Source organism: Bombus bifarius, unplaced genomic scaffold (assembly GCF_011952205.1).
Source record: "Bombus bifarius isolate JDL3187 unplaced genomic scaffold, Bbif_JDL3187 scf7180000009253, whole genome shotgun sequence".
Taxonomy (NCBI): domain Eukaryota; kingdom Metazoa; phylum Arthropoda; class Insecta; order Hymenoptera; family Apidae; genus Bombus; species Bombus bifarius.
In genome coordinates, this window is record NW_022884994.1 from 6,732 (window position 1) to 26,456 (window position 19,725).

General features: G+C 32.9%; 1 protein-coding gene across 4 annotated transcripts in view; it reads left to right on the forward strand.

Moving 5' to 3' along the window:
* The first annotated feature begins 417 nt into the window (after positions 1–417).
* Positions 418–19,725, forward strand: part of LOC117214893 (GDP-D-glucose phosphorylase 1-like) — a 28,290-nt gene continuing 8,982 nt past the window's right edge. Inside the window, exons 1-4 of one of the 4 annotated variants that reach the window (XM_033461263.1) lie at positions 418–619; positions 1,642–1,789; positions 5,229–5,509; positions 9,379–9,481. In XM_033461263.1, the coding sequence (XP_033317154.1) occupies positions 1,700–1,789; positions 5,229–5,509; positions 9,379–9,481 (474 nt within the window). In that variant the 5' untranslated portion in view covers positions 418–619; positions 1,642–1,699. The other 3 variants (XM_033461265.1, XM_033461262.1, XM_033461264.1) reach the window with 3 other exon arrangements.

Sequence of the window (19,725 nt, forward strand, 5' to 3'; positions counted from 1 at the left end):
ACTGAAAATTCTCAATGCGAGAATTGATTGTAAATTTTAATAAATAAAAAAAAAAGAAAGAAAGGAATTCAAGTGTCCTTCGACATTTGTGCGTGTTTGATGAATGGGTATATGGATGTCGCTGGCGTGCTGTTTGTAACATAGCGTTGATACGCTTCTTATTCTCTTCCCTTATTTATGGTTTTCCACTATTCTATTCGGTTAGGCATGCATATTTTCGGAAGTCGGCCCTTGTGCGTGTTTGTAACGAATAGTTAATATAATCGACGTGCGCGTTTCCAAGCTTTAACAATGATTTTCATAACTAATATCAGATAGTAAAAATAATATTGAAAAGAAAATAGAAAAAAATTGTAATCAAAATATTCCCAAAGTTACAATAGAAAAAAATGTTCTCTTATATTTTTCAACAAAAGTTAAATCTAATACAAGATTTCATTTAAAATTAATAAAATTTCAAATTAGCATCAAAATGAAAAAATTAATTCAGAGATCAAACATTAAAATAACAATTTTTAAACTAATTATCTTTATTTACTTATACTTACTAGCTTTAATACTACCATGAGAAACTTTTAACAGAGATCAAAAAATTCAATATGAAATACAAATTTTAAATATAATTTAATGTCTTCTTTTAATTTCTTCTTTGTTAAATTTTGTATTATTAATTTTTTATTAATGTATTAACCCTTTGCACTCCTATGTCGAGTGTGACTCAACAGCAGTTTTTATTTCAGGAGCTACTTTGTTGAGTCCCACTCGACATTCTTTCAGTTCCACCTTTTTTTGTGAAATGTGTGAAAGAAAACAAGGATTGCATCCTGGAAATTGTTTCAAGATATATCATACGCCTAAAAATTACAAAATACAACAATAGTGTGAATAAAACTGGTATTTAAGTGAATTTGTTTCTTCCTTTATTTATTTAAATTGCCTTATTTTTTAGTTAAAGTAAATTTCAAATAAAACACTTAGAAGCGTTAGGAGCTGCTGATAACAATATTGAAATAAAATTTGGAGTGCAAAGGGTTAAACATATTTTCTAATATAATAAAGATATCATGCCTTAATTCTTAAAAAAAGTTGTATCATAACTTTCTTGTAACTAGTGTTACAGTAATACAATGATATTATTAATAAGATCTTAATGTAAAAAAAATTATGTAATACTATCATATTATAGAGTAAAATACCTAAGATAAAAGATACAAAATAAATATTTAATATTATACAACACTTCTCACTTCATCTAAGTAATTATGATACACAAGAAAACAATAAATATAACTAGTTAATCTAAATATGGTATAAATTCATTTTACATGTATTGTATTCACTATTGCATATTCTAACTCACTGCATTATAATTTTTTTATCGTGTCAGTATCTTTTAATTTCGCAGGAAATCTATGGTGAAGTACATACATACATATGTATATATATATATATATATATATATATATATATATATATTACGTAGAATATTAACTAGGTTATGTTTAGATCACCACATGGTTTATACCTAAAATAGGCTGTGGTTAGTTGTGCTAAATGATTTCATATTATTTAAATCTACATAACAAAATCCGACACAATCATGTCCTGCAATTCTTCTACTGAAACGAATTGTGCTTGTAGTAAAGATATTAAAAAAGATGAGGAATCTAATTTTGATTTGGTTTTAAAAGAAAAGTGGATGGAAGCCCAGAAAAATGGAGTGTTTCGTTATATATTAAACATTCAAGATTCAAAAATATTGGAAGGCAAATATCACTTTTTAGTCCAGGTAATGTTATTAAATAATTAATTATAATAAATATTTGTTTAATTTATTTTCAAATATTTTTTAATTGTTACAATTTTGTTTAAGTAATATAGTAATTTACAGGATAAAATATTTTACATGTTTTTATTGTTCACTTGTCATATGTGTAAATGTATGCTTTAATTTTACCATCTCTTGCATAAATATTCATGAGATAATTTTCTAGTTCAAATTTTAATAATTACAAATATGTTTTGTGTATTAATGTCATTAATACAAAAGTACATGTAAATCTGGTTACATATGCTTATCTCTTTGTTTTAATACTCTCAAGTACATTTTGTTGATAACTTATAAAATAAAAATAAGCAGATAAAACAAAAATATTTACAAAATCAGTGATAATTTACAAAAATAAAAATGAAATAAATATTATGTAACTGTAATTATATCTAATAATATAATATAGATAATATTGTTTATTCTAGGAATATTTATAAGAGTAAAATTATATAAATTAATTTTATAGTGCAAAATCATATATAAAATAACAGTTAAAGAAGTAGCAATGAATATATATTTGTTATTGTCAATACAATATCAGGATTGTTTATTTATTAATCAATGTATTATACTTTTAGGAATATATATCTATTGATGAACTAAAATTATTTAATGTTTTATGATTTATAATTATGAGAATCATAATGTCTCTCGCCCCTATTGTATTTCAAAGAACTTATAATCTTTTAACACATTGGCATCAGAGCATTTAGAAACTAATATATATATATATATATATCATTTAGATTCTAGCAAAGGAATTCAAATGACATATATGTGAGTCACGGTGCTAATGTGTTAAGTTACTCTAGTATGACTTAGTTAATATAACTGTAACACAATGAAAGGAAAAAAACAATTCTATTGATTCATATATATGTAAATTCATCAACAAATAACATGGGAACTGCAAGACATTTGTATTACTGATTTAGTTAAAATTCTGCATATGGGAAGATCCTCACTCTGCAAAAGTATTCCATTATAAGAGCAAAGGTCAAATATACAAGATATATACAATATATATAATCAAAGATATATACAATCATAAATATAACATTGTCTTTTTTTGCATAGTAAATAAATTTGCAATACTGTAGTATTCAGTACTTTAATGCCCATAGGGTGCATTGTTAGAAAATTTAATATTTGAAAAAAATCATATTGCGCGCCATGGTACATTCATTGGAGTATACAATTGCTGATTAACCAGTTAGCTGTTGCGCCTTCTTTGAAAACTTTGAAAATTGTATACCTAAAATGTGTCACAGAAAGTAAGCGATGAAGTATAATGGCCAAATACAGAGTATGTGTGGCTGTTATAATATAGAATTAAGTTATAATGAAATGACTGTTTTATTTTTTAATTTTATTGCTGACATGAATTGTTATAACATGAAATATTGCCTTTTTTTGACGTGATGAGTATATCCGTCATAAATGGTTAAACATGCATCGCTGCTATAAATGTCACCTATTACTGAATTGTTGTGACTAGCATCTCGTTAACATCTTTTTGCAAAAAAGATTAACATGTGTGCGTTGCCAGAGTGTTAGTTGGCAAAATGAGTTGGTATTGATTTGAACAATGATGTGGTTACCTATGGCATGCCGAACCTACACAGTTTTGTCTATCTTCTCAGCATCGGACATTTATGGTGGCTGAGACTTTGTTGGAAGACTTCTGTACTCATAAGCTTGTACCTGTACCTGTATCTGTTTGCCAATAATATACTTTATCTCCCAATGGGATGTTGCACCTTCATTTGTACATTTAGTCATTAACCAGATCTTGGAATACTTGTGCCTTGTGAATATGACTTCCAGTAATTTAATCCATAAAAATTGTGGTTAAAAATTTGCAAAATATCTAAACATCATAAGAAATTGAAAATTAGTAAAATGGTAGCTTTTATCTAAAGCTACTTTTATCTAAAAGGTATAGCGAGTGAACGGGGTCAAAAGAGTCCTCCAACCAAATTTATGTAATGATGTGCCATATGATAGTACCAAAAAAACATCTTATATCAAATTTCAACTTTTTTCTCATCTAAAAAATAATTGATCTTATATTGAGCTCGAATTCACTCAACTACTTTGTAAGTCACATTATTGAACGATACTTCAAATTAACACAAATTCTAAAATTTCATACTATATTTATTATATATAGAAGGTATTAAAATATCCAAAACATAAAAGCTACTTTTTTGCGTGAAATTTTTGAGGAAATCGATTTTTGACACATTCACCACTGGAATATCTTATTAAAAAGCCTAAAAATCTATAAATTTATAAATTCTATAGTTCTATATATATTAGGTTATTCGAAAAGTTTCTTTCGTTTCATAAGGTGATAATACATGAACAACAATTTCTGTTTTATATTATTTTATTGAATTAAGTATGACACATTCCATTATATTTCTATTATTATGTTCGTGCATAATTCAATAAAATAATATAAAACAAAAAACATTGTGCATCTATTATTGCCTTATAAAACGAATGAAACTTTTCGGACAACCTAATATATATATGTAACTGTATGAATAGAATAGATCACGAGAGAAGAAATGTAATTTAGGACTTAGAAAATCGATTTTCCAGGTAAAATTTGTAGTGGATTTGTTATTAACTGTTCTTGTATTGAATTTAATTATTCTCAAAATAAACTCGATTTTCCAGAATCGATCGTCCGATTTATTCTAAGCATTTACATTATTACATATATATATAATCTGTAATTCTATAAATTTGTCATCTTTTACGAAAAGAAAATTGTCAAAAAGTTCGTAATGTTTGTAATATGCCACAATTTTCTACAGAAATTTTTTGTATGATGTTTCTCTTTGTTAACCTATTGAATAGTTCATCACCAGAGAAATGCGGTTTGGGAATCTCCTTAACCATGTAAATAAACCCCTTTGAATTATAAATACACTGAAATTCATCTGTTATTTAGAGAGATATACATACTTCCAGAAACTGCTAAGCCAGTAAATTGTTTAAGGTGTTATATACAAGGTGTTAAAAAAATTGGACAATATTTTATGTAAATCTAGACATTAAATCCAAAAATCAAAAAACAGATTCACAAAAGAAAAAATACATTATAAGGAGAAGATGAAGATAAATAGTACTTTATATAAGATTAATTCTTATATGTACTGATATTTTCTATTCATTAGACACAGGCATTAAATGTTTAAAATATTTAATGATTCAAATTTTTATAAAGGTTTTATATGAACAATCCAATTATATATTGTCCTCTGACAAAACATATACAAACTTGTTTTAATCATATAAAAATTTTCTTTATTATTAATAATCTTATAATAAATAATATTTATTTTTCTTAATATTTAATACTGACAATTTTTATTAATTTTAGCTAAATATTGATCGCGGTTATAAAAGAAGATCTCCAGAAAATATTATTTCGATGAACCAACCTTTCAATGGGAAAGACTTTAACTTTACAAAACTTGTGTCAGAAGAACAAATAATGAATTTAAATAATACAGACAAAGATGATATAATTGCAATTAATGCTAGTCCGATTGAATACTGTCATTCTCTGCTGTTGCCACAAAGATGTAAACAATTACCTCAACTTGTAACAAAGCATAGCTTATTGAAAGCTATTGAGTTGTTTTCCTTGAGTTTGTCTTCGTAAGTATATTCCACCTTTGAAGCAAAAGTACAGAAATTAAATCTTTAATTAATTTATAAATACATATGTTGATTGTTAAAAAATGCAATGTCAAAGGAAAGTTAATAAAACATACACAGTACTCTCATAAATTTCATTTTTCTTAATAATATTTATTAAGCATTATTCAGTTAATAAAATAAGATTATTGTAGTAATGCTTTATGAATAAAGAAGTAATTATTTTATGATTCTATTTTATTTTTGAAACTCTAATTGTTATAACATAAAACTTAATCAGTGATGCAATCCCAATTTAATAGGAAAAATAAAAATTTTGAAATTTTGGCATGATTTATTAACATTTTCTGACATTTAAAAATATTTACATTATAACTATTTACACTACTAATATCACATTGTTGTTTATAGTTTATAAGTATTTTCAATTAACCTTATTGTATCATTAAGAAGTATTGTATCATTTATTTATGTATTTCCACGCTGTTTGTTCTGTTTTGATCTGCTTGATTTTCTCCATTTCTTCTTCTTCGTGTCTTTTCTTTCTTTGTTTGCACCACTGTTTGAATGCCTTTTTCCCCTCTATGAGCGCTTCTCTACTGCATTTTCCTTTCATAAACTTTCTCACTTTCCTTCTTATCTCTCTTTTCCTCTCTTTCCACTTCTTGTCGTACCACACTTTCTCTCCCATGCCCCATTTCCTCATCTTCACTTTCTTCTTTGGCATTGCTTCGTTTATCTTCTTTTTGATTTCTGTCCACATTTCGTCTACTGTTCTTCCATTGTAGGTCCAGTCTTTACATTCCTCCAAGTATTTTTCCACACTTCCGTTTGTTCATTCTCTTTTCTCCTTCTCTTCTTCTTTCTTTTCCTCATTTTTTTGTAATTCCAGCCCCCTATTTCTATTTCTAACGGCATGTGGTCCGACTCTGTTCTTTTTCCTACTTCATGTCAATTATTTCTTCTGTCGCCTCCTGATTGCCAATCGCATAGTCTATTACTGAGTTTCCTCTCTCCCCAATATAGGTCCACTCCTCTCCTTCTTTATCTCTGCCATTGATTATCGTCCAGCCTCTCTCTTCCAGATACTTTAGCAGTGTTCTTCCTTCCATGTTTACTGTCTTGTCTTTTGTCTCCCTCTTTTCCCGTTCTTGCGTTCCAGTCTACGCTGATGATCATCACTTCCTCTTCTCTTCCGTCTACTCTTTCCTCTATTTTTTCCATGTCCCTTTTGTATCTTGATTATAAACCATCATTATTCTATATGTCTTGTCATTGTATATTATTTTTCTTTCAACTATATTATCACTTATTTCTTTATATTCTATTTCTCTTAGTTCTTTATTTATACCCGTTATTATCCCCCCCCCCTTTGCACTTCCTTTTTTCCTTACTCTCATTGCTGTCCTGCATTTCCAGTCGAATTCTTTGGGCAGTCTATATTTTAATTTTTCCCCATTTGCCTTCCTTTATCCATGTTTCCGTGAGTCCGATCACGTCGAATGTCTTCAGATATTCCCACACCTCCCTGTTGTTGCTTATTAGCCCTGATACATTCCAGAAGTACGTTTTCGTCCCCTTTGTAACCCCCCTTTCCCCCTATTTTCATTTTTCTCCCCCTCTCTATCTTTCTTCTTCCAGCCTCTCTTCATTTTCGTTCCATCTGTACCATTTGTTTTCTATTTTTAGTTTCTTGTATCCTATCTTTACATATTCGCTCTTTTCCCTTCTTTCTCTGGCTACCCTTCTTATGTGTAACTGTACTTCCCTTTCTTTTCTCGTCAGATCTTCGTCTATGTATACACCCTTTTCCAATTTGCTTTTCTCCTTCGTTATCCGTATCTTTTCCTCCATCGATTTCATCGTCGCCACTATTATTGTGTTCTTGCCCCCCCCTTTATCATATGTGCTCTTTCTACTTCTGCCCCTATCTTCATTTTTTCGTTTATGAACTCCTTTACTGTCTCTTCATTGCTTCCTTCGTTCCAGTCCTTTAATTACTATGTTCCTTCTTCTTTTCTCTCTCTCTCTCTCTCTCTCTCTCTGCTCTGTCTTTCTCCTCCGCGATTCTTCTAATTCTGCCCAATGGTTCCTTCTTTTCCCTTTCCCACTCTTCTCTCTCACTTCTTTCCTCTTCCTCTTTCATTTCCCTCTTCATCTCCTCCACTTTTTTTCGAATATCCCTTTTATTTCTTTTATCATTGCCTTAAATCCTCTTTCCATTTTCTCTGCTTTTTCCATCATTACTTCCATTCCTTTCTCCCTGGCTGGTGTCTCTTTTTCTGTCGAGCTGTATTTGTCCAGTGTATTTTTGAAGACTGCCTTATTTCCCATTTTACCAGTGCTCCTTGGTCTTCCCTTGTTTGTCGCCATCTGCCGTTTCCCTACCTTACTTTGTTTTGCCGCGCTTCTGACCTCCTAACCTCTTCTTTTCTAGTTTTTTTTATTTATAGCTCTCTCTTGTTCTAGTCTTTTTTTCGCTTTTCTTTTGCTTGCTCCTCGTATGCTCACTCTTTATTTTCCCTTCTTCATGCCAGTTTGTGCGTCCTTTTCCTTTTTCCCTTCACACTTCACTTTTTCCGCAGAGGTCTCCGTCCGCGTGTTACCCTCGCTCCGAATCGAACCGAAAGTCCCATAAATCTTTCTTGTTCAATGATCAATTGGTAGTAGCTATTTATCAAACATCTTGCAACATAAAGTTAGTTGTGTAGCGGCACATGAGTCAGAGGACAATTCATATCATGTTGTTGTTTCGGATTATCAAGATCGTTAGGACACAAGTAATGTAAGAACAAATAGACTCCGGGAAAAACAATGTTACCGCTACGCATAACCGTCGAACAAAGACGATTTAATCTTCCGACTCTCCCCCCCCCCCATCGACCAGTATAAATAAACCGACGCAACCAAAAAGAGTTTAGTATCTACGAGTATTACGAGCATCTTTCTGTATGTAACGAGCGATCCAAGTGTTATTACGAGTTATCTACCAAGTTACGCGACGAGCATTTATCGAGTGTTTATCCGCGATTTTATTTTGCGATTTATACTTTGTGCTAAAGCCTCAGCGAATATAGGCTGTACATTAATTTATTATTTTAAATAAATTCGACGGTTACGACAACAAACGATAACCTCCAATAAATCTCACGGTCAAACATCCATATATACCTGTCCTCTACAGTTGTACCTTACTGATCAGAAGAATGGTGCGATTTACACAACTTTGAACGCTCAGCCAGACTGTGAAATGGCTCGACCCTGCCGTTGGTTACAGCACGCGATGTTGGAACTTAAATCATAAGGCAATGGATTAACTATCTTGGATTTGTGCAACATGCAACAATAAATGTCTTAACCGTTTGAGTCTCAGGTGTCGAAAAATCGCGAACAGCGTGCTAACGCTTGTCTTAATCGATTGCGAAGAGAAACAAGCGGCGCAATAGCACTCGTCATATTTGTTATTTTTATGACATAGTTTATAAATATTTCAAGTTTTGTTCAATAAAAATTATTGAGAAGGTAATAATGAAATACAGAATACAGTTCAAATGTACTGGGACCTTTCGACACAAAATCTAAACAGCGCGATCGCGCTGCTTGGCACTCAAACGGTTAAGTTTGTGATTTTATTGTTCAATGGAATCCAATTGTGAAATTCTGATCAAAGAAATAATATTACATATTTCAAAATCTAATCCATATTATATTTATACTTATAATAAAATAATATTTTTAATCTACTATTTTAAATAACCAAGAGCTTAAATATACTTGAGTTTTCGATATAAGATCTACAGAGAATAAAAAGAATAATTGGAGTAAATAAATAACTAAAGCTTAACAATTTGATAATATGTTGTTTGCAGATATATCAGGGTGGCTTTTAACAGTCTTTGTGCTTTTGCATCTGTGAACCATCTTCATTGGCATTTATACTACTTGAGATGGAGGATGTTACTGGAATATATTGTAACTACATTTTTATTCTGTTATTCCTTATATATATATATCTTACTAGTCCAGTCGAGTTACATTGAATTAAATTAAATCCATTTCATTAAAAAAATTCTAATTATTGTTCTATCGCTTAATGTGGTCCTATTGACAATTGAGAATGAGAATCTGTTCAAGGTAAGAGATTATTTTCAACAATACATAATCAGAAGTGGTATAATTGTAAAAATCAGTCTCTTCTCTTACTTAGTTGCTTATATCTGGGGACTGAGTGGAGATAGAGGAAAATATTACAAATGAATGTTGTAGACCACCAACTGAACTGCAATTTGGATTAAAAAATTATCATTATCACACAAGAATATCTGTGTGAAAAATTAATAACTTACTGTATTAACAAATTATAACATGTGTTACAAAGTTTTATTCTTTTTAAAAAAACAAATGAAAACTTTAAAATTCATAATTTTGTAATAAATTTATTTTCAGGGTGGAAAGGAGGTGTTCAAGTATACTTATACTTAATTATAATTATATATATTATATAGTTGATTGAATGTTGAATGAGAGGGCCATTCTTTATTGATATTCTTGGTGTTTTTATATATATAGTGTATTGGGTAGTTGCTATGTCAAGGAATCAATCGATTGGAATAGGGCAGTCATCACGATGATCATGAGTATCAGGCTATTATTATAGACTATAGGTGCTTAATAAGAATGTTATGTTGCTATGATAGAGGGGACACATGGTAATCTGTTACTTCCAATTGTATTGATTTCTTTGTGACTTAAACATTCATAAACAATTGAAACATTTAATAAGATTCACAATAGGGAAATTTTATTTCGATTCCTTAGTACTTGCCTTATAAATAAATGGGATAACTCTAGAAATAACTAGAAATAACTACTTAACTTAAAATATCATAAATCAACAATTTCACATATCGTTTTCTTTTATTTTTTTTATAACTCGTGAAACCCATTTTATTTACTAAATATTGTAATAATGATAATAATGCACACGGTGAGCAAACCAAATTATACAGTTGTATGTACAAAGAAAATTTAAAAGAAAAGTTTTTAGTATTTATATGAACAAAATGATGAGTAGCTTTTGCATAAATCATTATTCGCTGTCATAAACAATAAGAAACATGAAAAATAAACATAATATGTACAATTATCGTGGTTAGAGGAAATGTAAGAAATTTTTTGACAATACAGTAGGACTACGTTTGTCCAAACGACTCGAGGAACAAGATCATTTGGATAATAAAAGTTCACTCGCTACCTCCAGCAGCTACTCTTATTATAGTAGGATAGTGAATACCGGAAGGTAGTGACTCTTCCTCTTCACATGATTACTTATCCCTTGAAAACTATTTAACTCTTATTACTATTTATTTGTATAATGGCTGCATGACATTCGTTTTGTATCAGTTACTACAAAATAAATGTATAAATAAAATTTCAAATAAGTGAAGAGGGTAATGAAGTCGATTTATAATGCTCAGGTCTGCCACGATATCTTAACTTGATGCTTTTTCTCGGAGTGAAGTTTTGGCTTGACTTTCAACAAGCTCTTATCGAATTTTTAATAGAACACTGCGCTATACATAAGAAATAAAATTATTTATATAAATTATAATAAATGCTATGAATATGAAGCTAATGCAGAACAAGTGGTGAAAACAATAAATTATAATTTAATAAATTTATACGCTTGTGGTTTCCCTCCATGACAAGTTCAATTTGCAGCAAATTTGAAACCTGCAGTATATATCTAACATTTGGAGTAATACTCATTAAAAATATCCTCACACAAACCAGATCAGGAACTAAAACATATACGCAAAAACATACAAAATTGGCTAAAAACTCTAACATTTCCAGTTTTGGATTGTTCTGCACAAAACTTCGACCTCAGACCCACAGAAAATCTATAGGAATTATTAAAAAGACGAATGTGTGAATCGTATGTTCTACCGCTATCATCGCTCGCTCATCGAATTGCATAATAGAATTAATAGAAGCAACGCGAACGAAAATGAGGAAGAACAAGAAGACTAAAGTTGTAGGATGCAGAATACTGGGAAACGAAAAAGGCACTGACAATATGTCTTGGAAAGACCAAAAAAGTAAAACAAGTATGACATAAGAAGAATATAAAAGTATAAAGAGCAGAAAAAGAAGAGTATAAAATATTATGTAAAGAAAAAGAAGAACAAAAAATATACGAAAAGATGAAAGAGGTAAGGGGTTGTAAAACGAAGGCAGAAATATGGGCATATGTTAATGGGAAGAGAAAGAAGAAAAGCAAGACAATTGCTCATATAAAGATGGAAGAGTGGAAATAACATTTCAATGACCTATTACAAGATAAACAAGGGATATGCAGGAGAAGTAGAAGAAAGGGAAATAGAGGATTAAATAGGAAGAATAAACAAGAGAAAAGCAGTAAGCAGAGACAAGATACAAAATAAAGCATGAATATATGGTGCAGGAGAAGCCAGAAGGAAACTAAAGGAAATAGTAAGAAGAATCTGGAATGAAGAAGACCTCTCGACAGATTGTAGAAAGGGAGAAATAACAACCATAAATAAAAATGGTAGTAAACATGAAGTAGACAACTACAGAGGGCTATTACCATTGAATACTGCATATAAGGTTTACGCAATGATGTTAAAAGAACAACCAATGAAAAAAGTAGAGAGGAAGAAAATACTCTCAGAAACACAACCAAGATTCAGAATAGGTCGATGCACGATAGATAACATATGTATATGTCGGAGATGAAAGAACACCGGAGCCTTTGGAATTTTGGATAATCCCGCAACATTGTAACCTAAAGTCTACTATAGCTGTAACTGAACAATTGTAGTTATTCAACCCGATTGTAATTGTTCGAGAGTTGTGATAATGAGCTTGGGCTCGAGGCGACAGTCAGTCGCCGAACGTAGCCGCGGTCACGGGATGAACGCTTTGCCTAACAAAGGTATGGAGTAATTCTATTGCTCTCCTTAAAAGAAATATTCGTGGCGACACGCGACAGTAAACATTCCAACGGTTTCTGTCCCGTGGCTCGCCACACGCAGACCCTATTCTTCGAGTAAGATGATTGCCAGATGTCGATGCGTCTCCGCAGTACATGTTCGGCTAGCCCGAGGGCCCGTTATAAATCTTAAGGTTTAGTTAACTAAAGTCCTTCAAACAGACAAACAGTCTTTGTCCCAACTACGGGAAGATAGGGGAGACATATTTTTCAACGAGCGGCGTCTCCCACTAGCAACTTTCCCTCGAGGGCGGCTAGCATCTTTTTCTAACCACCGATATGGAGATTGACCAATTAGCAGCAACGCCAATTTCCCTTACTTTCTGAACGAAGGCTTTTCTCGACGAATCCGATGATCTCGTGTCCTTAGACATACCCCATTATAGTTTTCCTCTGTGACATCATCGGGACGGGAAAGACATTCTCGCTCGCGATCTCATTGATGAAAGGAGTAGCTCTTTGCGACCAGTGAGTATTACGCGTCCGACTTAGATTTTGTGAGTACGTTCATCTATCATCCCGTCGACCGCGGATTCGTTATTGAGCCTAGGATCATTGTCATTAGTTTCTCGAGTACCTAATTACCGCGGTTACTTGTCCGGTTCTATAATAATCGTATTTGCACTAGTCAATGTCTTCTCTATTGCATAACGACAACGTGTAACCCAAACGAAGATTCGTTTCACGCCCTTAACCCTAATTCTAATGTAAACCCGACATATATATTAAAATGTATATGTAAATTCTATAGAATTCAAATTACTCGCCTTGTTACGATCGTTCGCGGAGAGACGCGGTCGCGAGGAAAACGCGTCAGCGAGAGGCGTAAATTCTCGCTACGATTCGGTTAATCGACGCCGCGAAGTAGTCGTTTCCCTGTTTCGGTTAAGATAACAGAGGTGGTTGAATGAGTATGACACAGTATAGTAAGTTATATTTCACCGTTTATTCCAACAACTTATAACGATGGCAGTTACGCTGGTGCGTATGTACGAGATGAGTGAGTGACTGATCTACGGGTGTGTATACCCGGTCGAAGGATGTTGACCGTTCGAAGGATGTAAAATCAGTACTCCCTTGGGAGACGATGCTGTGTCGGAGGAAAGCTAAGGATGGGTGTGTCTAGCGCACGGGACCATCGGATTTGTTGGTGATGATTTTAGTTAAGAGAGTGAGGGAAATAGGCTTCGTTGTTAATTGGTTAAACGAAGGGTCTTAACCGCCCTCGAGAGAAAGTGGTTCGTGGGAGGAAAGTTGCATCATGCGTGAGAAAAACTAACTTTCCCTTGTCAAGCCGTGGTAGACAATGGTCTTTAGAAATGCTTCGGAAACAGACGTTTGTTTGGTTTGAAGGACCTCGACTAGGAAATTCCTGAGATTTATGGAAGGTACTTGAGACTATTGAGGGTACGCAGTGAGTATCCGAAGACATCTGGTTGCCATCTTGCCCGCGGTGTGTGGCCTGGGCTAGGTAGAGTGTTACGCGACGTAACACGCCTACTGACATTTTTACTTTTGCTTTGTTTTATTGGCAGTCATTCTGATGAATAGATTAGATCAGGAGAGAAGAATGGTAATTCAGGACTTGGGAAATCGATTATTGATTTTCCAGAATCGATCGTCTGATTTACTCTAAGGATTTACGTTATTACAAATCGATTTTCTCTACGTCATGCCGTTGAAGATTATTCTCCGTATCACCATAAACGAAAACACAAAAGGTGGAAGAATAGAATGTGTAGAATCTATAAGAAAACCAAAAAAAAGATGAAGTGAATTATGTTTTTCCGCTGGAATATCAATCAAGAAGTTATCATCCCGGATTATTCAGTTCATCAATTGTTAAGAACGCCTCAAAAAGTCTAACCAAGGTAGGTCAATATAGAAATATATTGCTAACCGCTATTAGTAATTGCTGGAACAAATTGAAAAATTTAAAACAAGGAGCAGCAGAAAGCGTATAATCTTTCAACTCCAGGTTCCGACAACAGCTCAATGAATTAAATTAAGCAGTTCAAAACGAAAACCTCACGTCAACTGAACGACGCGTAGCTATGGATATTGAAGAATGCGAAACACTTAAGACATATTTGCTAATTTACGATACGAAATAGCACAGATGGTAATAGCCAGCGATCTGAGGAACCTGAACCTCGCCCAACGACTACTAGTCGACAGAGGACAATGGTTACGAGAAGTAAACCGTGTTACCAACCGCCCAAAGAGCTAATCTGACAACACTACGCCAGTATCGAAACGAAATACTACCGATCCACGACCACGAACTTTTACTCAGTCATCTAACCAACCATCAGGTGACCGCATGAAAATAAATGTTTCAAGTATTAACGAATCGGACACGCAGCCGAGATTTGCTGCTCCCAAAATTTTCTATTTACCAACCAAGGAAAGGTCCCACCTCAAGTAAACCAAACAACGAAGAAAACAGAAAAAACGATCTAGAGTCAACTGCATCACTACCGGAAGATTATCGTCAATCGTATTGTAACGAAGAAACAGAGAAAGAGCCAGATTCCTCATCGACTCTCTGTTATAACACTCTGGACGCAGTTACACACATATGAGTATGAGTAGTGTGGGGTATGTGCGTGCGCAGCGTCTTGTAAAACAGAAGAATGCAACTGTTTCGTACGCATGGCGGTAAAAAGGATGGTACGACAAATAAGAATGCTGAGATGCGTGCAATGTTTATCTACGAATATCTTGTAAATCACATATTAAATAAATATCAAACTATTTTAATATCACTTCTACGTGTAATTTGTGTGTTCCTATACATTTATTTCGTCGACTAAGATTCACCATTCTCAACATGGTAACAAAAGTTCCTGGTTGCCGGAATTTAAGGTTATGGAACTACGTGTAATCGGGAATGAATACATAGAACTTGATTTAAAAAGCTTGAAAATAAGTCCTGAAAAGATAAAAAGGCTATTGGCAGAACAAATAAAAGAAATCTGGGTATTATAGAAAATTATTTATGAAAAAAGAGAAAAAGGGGTGAAAATACAAAACGAATCAAGATGTGAAAGGACGATGAAATCAAACTTCAAATATTCGACGGACGTGATTACAAGATATGGAAGAAAAGATGTTATTGTGTTTAAAATGGAAAAAGTGTGATAAACTGACTATACGAGAGAAAGTGGACACAGATACGCGAGCCTATTGAACCTAAAAGCGATGAACTCCATCTATTGTAGTATAACAAATGAACAATTGGAATTTGTTGGTGACCCTGCTTTAAGAATAATGAGAAAATTTGATGAAATGTATTTGAAGGAAACAACAGCATTGCAGATTTACATAAGAAATAGACTCGACAGAAAGAAATTGAGAGGCTTTGAAGATTCAAATTCATTTTTCACGGAGTTTGAAAAAACGATTAACGAGTTAAAAAGTGCTGGTGCAAATGTAAGTGAGCGTGAAAAGCTAGACTACATGCGGAAAACGCTACGAGACCCATTGAGTTATATCGGTGATTTAATCGACTTATTGAAAAAAGTGATCGCATTTGTAAATTTCTAAAAAATAAAATTACTATGTGGGAAACGCGAGGGCAGATTGAAAGTGACAAGAAAAGGTCGAGTGTATTTAACGTTGAAAAATAGGACATAAAGTGCCGTGGCTGTGGAAAATACGGTTACATAGTAAGAATTTGCGCAAACACGTGGAAAGATGGAACCAGTAGTGGAGCGCAGTGACAAGGACGTGCATATCAGCCGTAGCAGAATAAAAAATGTGGAAATTGGAGACGGACGAATTTTAAAAGGAGCAAAAGTTTGTAGTAAACAAAATGAAAATTAAAATCACAATAGACAATGTATTTTACTTAGAAGAAATAGACAAATACTTAATTAGCTATGCGAGAGTAATGGGTGAAAATAAGATTACTTCAGTAAGAAATACGTCAAAAATTTATAACAAATACAATAACTTGATAGGAATTGCATTCAAAGAACATGGTTTATACAAAATAAATAGTTATATTGAAAGGCAAGAGTCTCATGCAAAAAATGTAAAAGATGACACTAAAAGATAAATTTCACAGAATCTTGGGACATGTAATAGTTTTAATTATTTAAATACGACATGTAAGAAAAACTTAGTTGAGGGAATGCCAGAAAATTGTGAACAGAATAGAATTGAAATGTGGAACCTGCATCCAGAATAAAATGCACATTTTGCCTTTCCAAAATAACCGCAGTAAAGCACACGAAATTTTAGAATTGGTACATACCGATTTAACCCTTTCGCTGCTACGGGCGACTACAGTCGCTCTGCATAAAATGTCACTGACGTACTATGGGCGAAATAATTGCTCTTTGTAAAATGCCGTGTACTGTACATACGACGAGTGATTGAAGTTAGTACACATCAAGTATCTTACTCTGGACATGTAGCGTTAGTATTTTGTTTTGCCTCATTTCTTTCTCGCGGACGAAATACCTCAAACACTTCAACTGAATCTGGAAAAGATACCAGAGAAATTACATGGACTAACGAATTATTCCGGCCAAATATTCATAAATTTAATTGTGAGCATTCGGGAATAAAAATATCAATTAGTTATTCGGCACCAGTTTTAGATTTTTTTCAATTGTTCTCTTCTGAAAATTTTATAAATTTCATTGTTGGCACGACAAACGATTATCGGAGCAGAATTGATCAGGATGCTAATGCGATAAATTCCCGAAACACTTCTCTTCCAGAAATTTGTTGCTTTCTCGCCATCAAATTATTAATGCCACGAAATAAAAAAGTGTCATATTGTGAATATTGGTCTAACGATGAATTGTTCAAGAGCAAAATTTTTGGAGGAGTTATGAATACAGCAATAAAATACGGCAAATTTGCGATACGCCCAGACAAAGTTTTCAGAAGGCATTTTACCCTTTCGAAAACTTGTACCTTGATGAGGATTTACTCCTTTGTACAGGAAGGTTATCGTTTAAACAATACATTCCCTCTAAAAAAAAACAGATTTGGGATAAAATTTTTTATTTTATGTGATACCCAATCTGGGTATGTACAGGGTCTTATTATTTATAGTGGATCATTGAGTACTGTAAGCAGCGAAAATGAAATTATCTGCGAATCAAAGACTATAGTCGTGTAACTATTGAAACCTTATTTAGGCAAATTATCTGGATAATTGGTACAGAAGCCCAGCACTTTTTATCTTTTTATATAAAAATGGAACTAATACCTATAGAACTGTAAAGGAAAGGCGAAAGGGCACCCCAATTACCCAGAAAAAATTAAAAATGGGTGAAGCGAGTTTCCGCTCCTCAAGTCTTTTATTAGCAATGAAATGGTGTGACAAGAGGGAAGTGTATATGTTGCGTTCTTTCCACAATGAAAAATTTGTTCACACGAAACGTCATTATCGCACGCAAGAAATGATTAAAAAAGCAGAGCGTATTGTCGATTATAGTCGGTTGATGGGAACTGTGGACAAAGCAAACATGGTTATAAACACCATTCATTCAGAGCGAAAAAGTATGAAGTTGTATAAAAATATTTTTATCATTTAATAGATATGTGTGTTTGGAACTCTTATTGTTTATATGAATTAAAAACTGACAAACAAATATCAATGGCAAAATTTCACCTGGAATTAATTCACCAACTTTTAAGTCATTATATACAAGGAAATAACAATAACATTTCAACAGTTTTGGCACGGCGGCTCGTTCAGCGGGAGCGCCTCGCCGGAGAAACCTCCAGTGGCGAAAGGATTAAATGGGTCTCACACTAATACCGGATATGATGGATCAAAATATTTTTTGACATTTATAGACCACTACAGTAAAGGCGCATAGATCCATACATTGAAATCAAAAAGTGAAGTTTATAATTGTTTCTTGATTATATAAATAAAGTTGGGTTATCGGTTCGGTTCGGAGCGAGGGTAACACGCGGACGGAGACCTCTGCGGAAAAAGTTAAAACAAAAAAGGACAGGAACTTAAGTAACAAATCAGAAGGGAAACTTGATGATAAAGGAAATGATTTGAGACAGTCAGAACGGGAAAGAAAGAAACCTCAAAGATACGGCCAAACGAGCTCATATCTCATTTACGTGAATGTAATTAGCGCAGATAGTCCTAAAATCCATGAAGAGACTTTAAGTGAGATGGCAGAGATTCACAGAAAGAAGCAATGGATCGAGAAATGAATTGTTTAATTAAAGATAAAACTTGACAATTAGTAGAGAAACTAAAACACAAGAAAATATTATATTTGAAATGGACATATACGAATAAATCTGATAATCGTCAGAGAGCGAGACTAGTTGTTCGAGGCTTCCAACAAAAATAAGTACAGGAAGATTTATACTCTCCAGTAAAAAAAATGCAGGCGTTGAAATTACTATTATTTTATTGCTGTCAATATGGTTCAATAATTATGCAAATGGATGTAGAGACAGCATTCCTAAACGGAGCTGTAAAGTCGGAAATACTTGTAAAACAATCTATGGGTTACGACGACAAAAGCGGGGAAGTATCTAAGTTATCAAAGGCATTATATGGATTGCGTGAAAGTTCAAGAGCTTGGTATGAGTGTTTCGACGATTATATGAAAAAATTAGAATTTCAAAGAAGCGAGAGTGATTCGTATCTCTATGTAAAGTATGAGATCAATGATGTATACTTAGTTCTATTCGTAGATGACTTATTGATATGTGGGGAAAAGTTAAAGGAAAATCGATGAGGTTAAAAACAAATTGTCAAACAACTATCACTAATACAAATTAGATACAACTATCACTAATTTTCCTCAGCGACAGCACCATCATCACCGAAGGATGATAATTTTCCAATCTTCAATCGGTCAACATCTTAACTTGCTAGTGACTCTTTCCGTGTATACTAAACACTGGAAATAAATCAACTAAACACAACATTACTCTGCATCTTAACTTGCTAGCTTCTCTTCATGTACAGAGTGCAAATAAATCAACTAAACGTACTACTACTCGGTATCTTTAATTTACCTCCACCTTGAGCGTTAATATCGTTCACGGTTTGTGATATCAAGCGATCAGTTGCAACCTGACTGATCGCCAGTTATTTGAGACTTCGCATCAAAAACATCAAGAGGAAGAATACAAATGAATAACGTAATAATGAAGAAAATAAGGAGTATTATTGCCTTGTATACAATAATTCGTATAA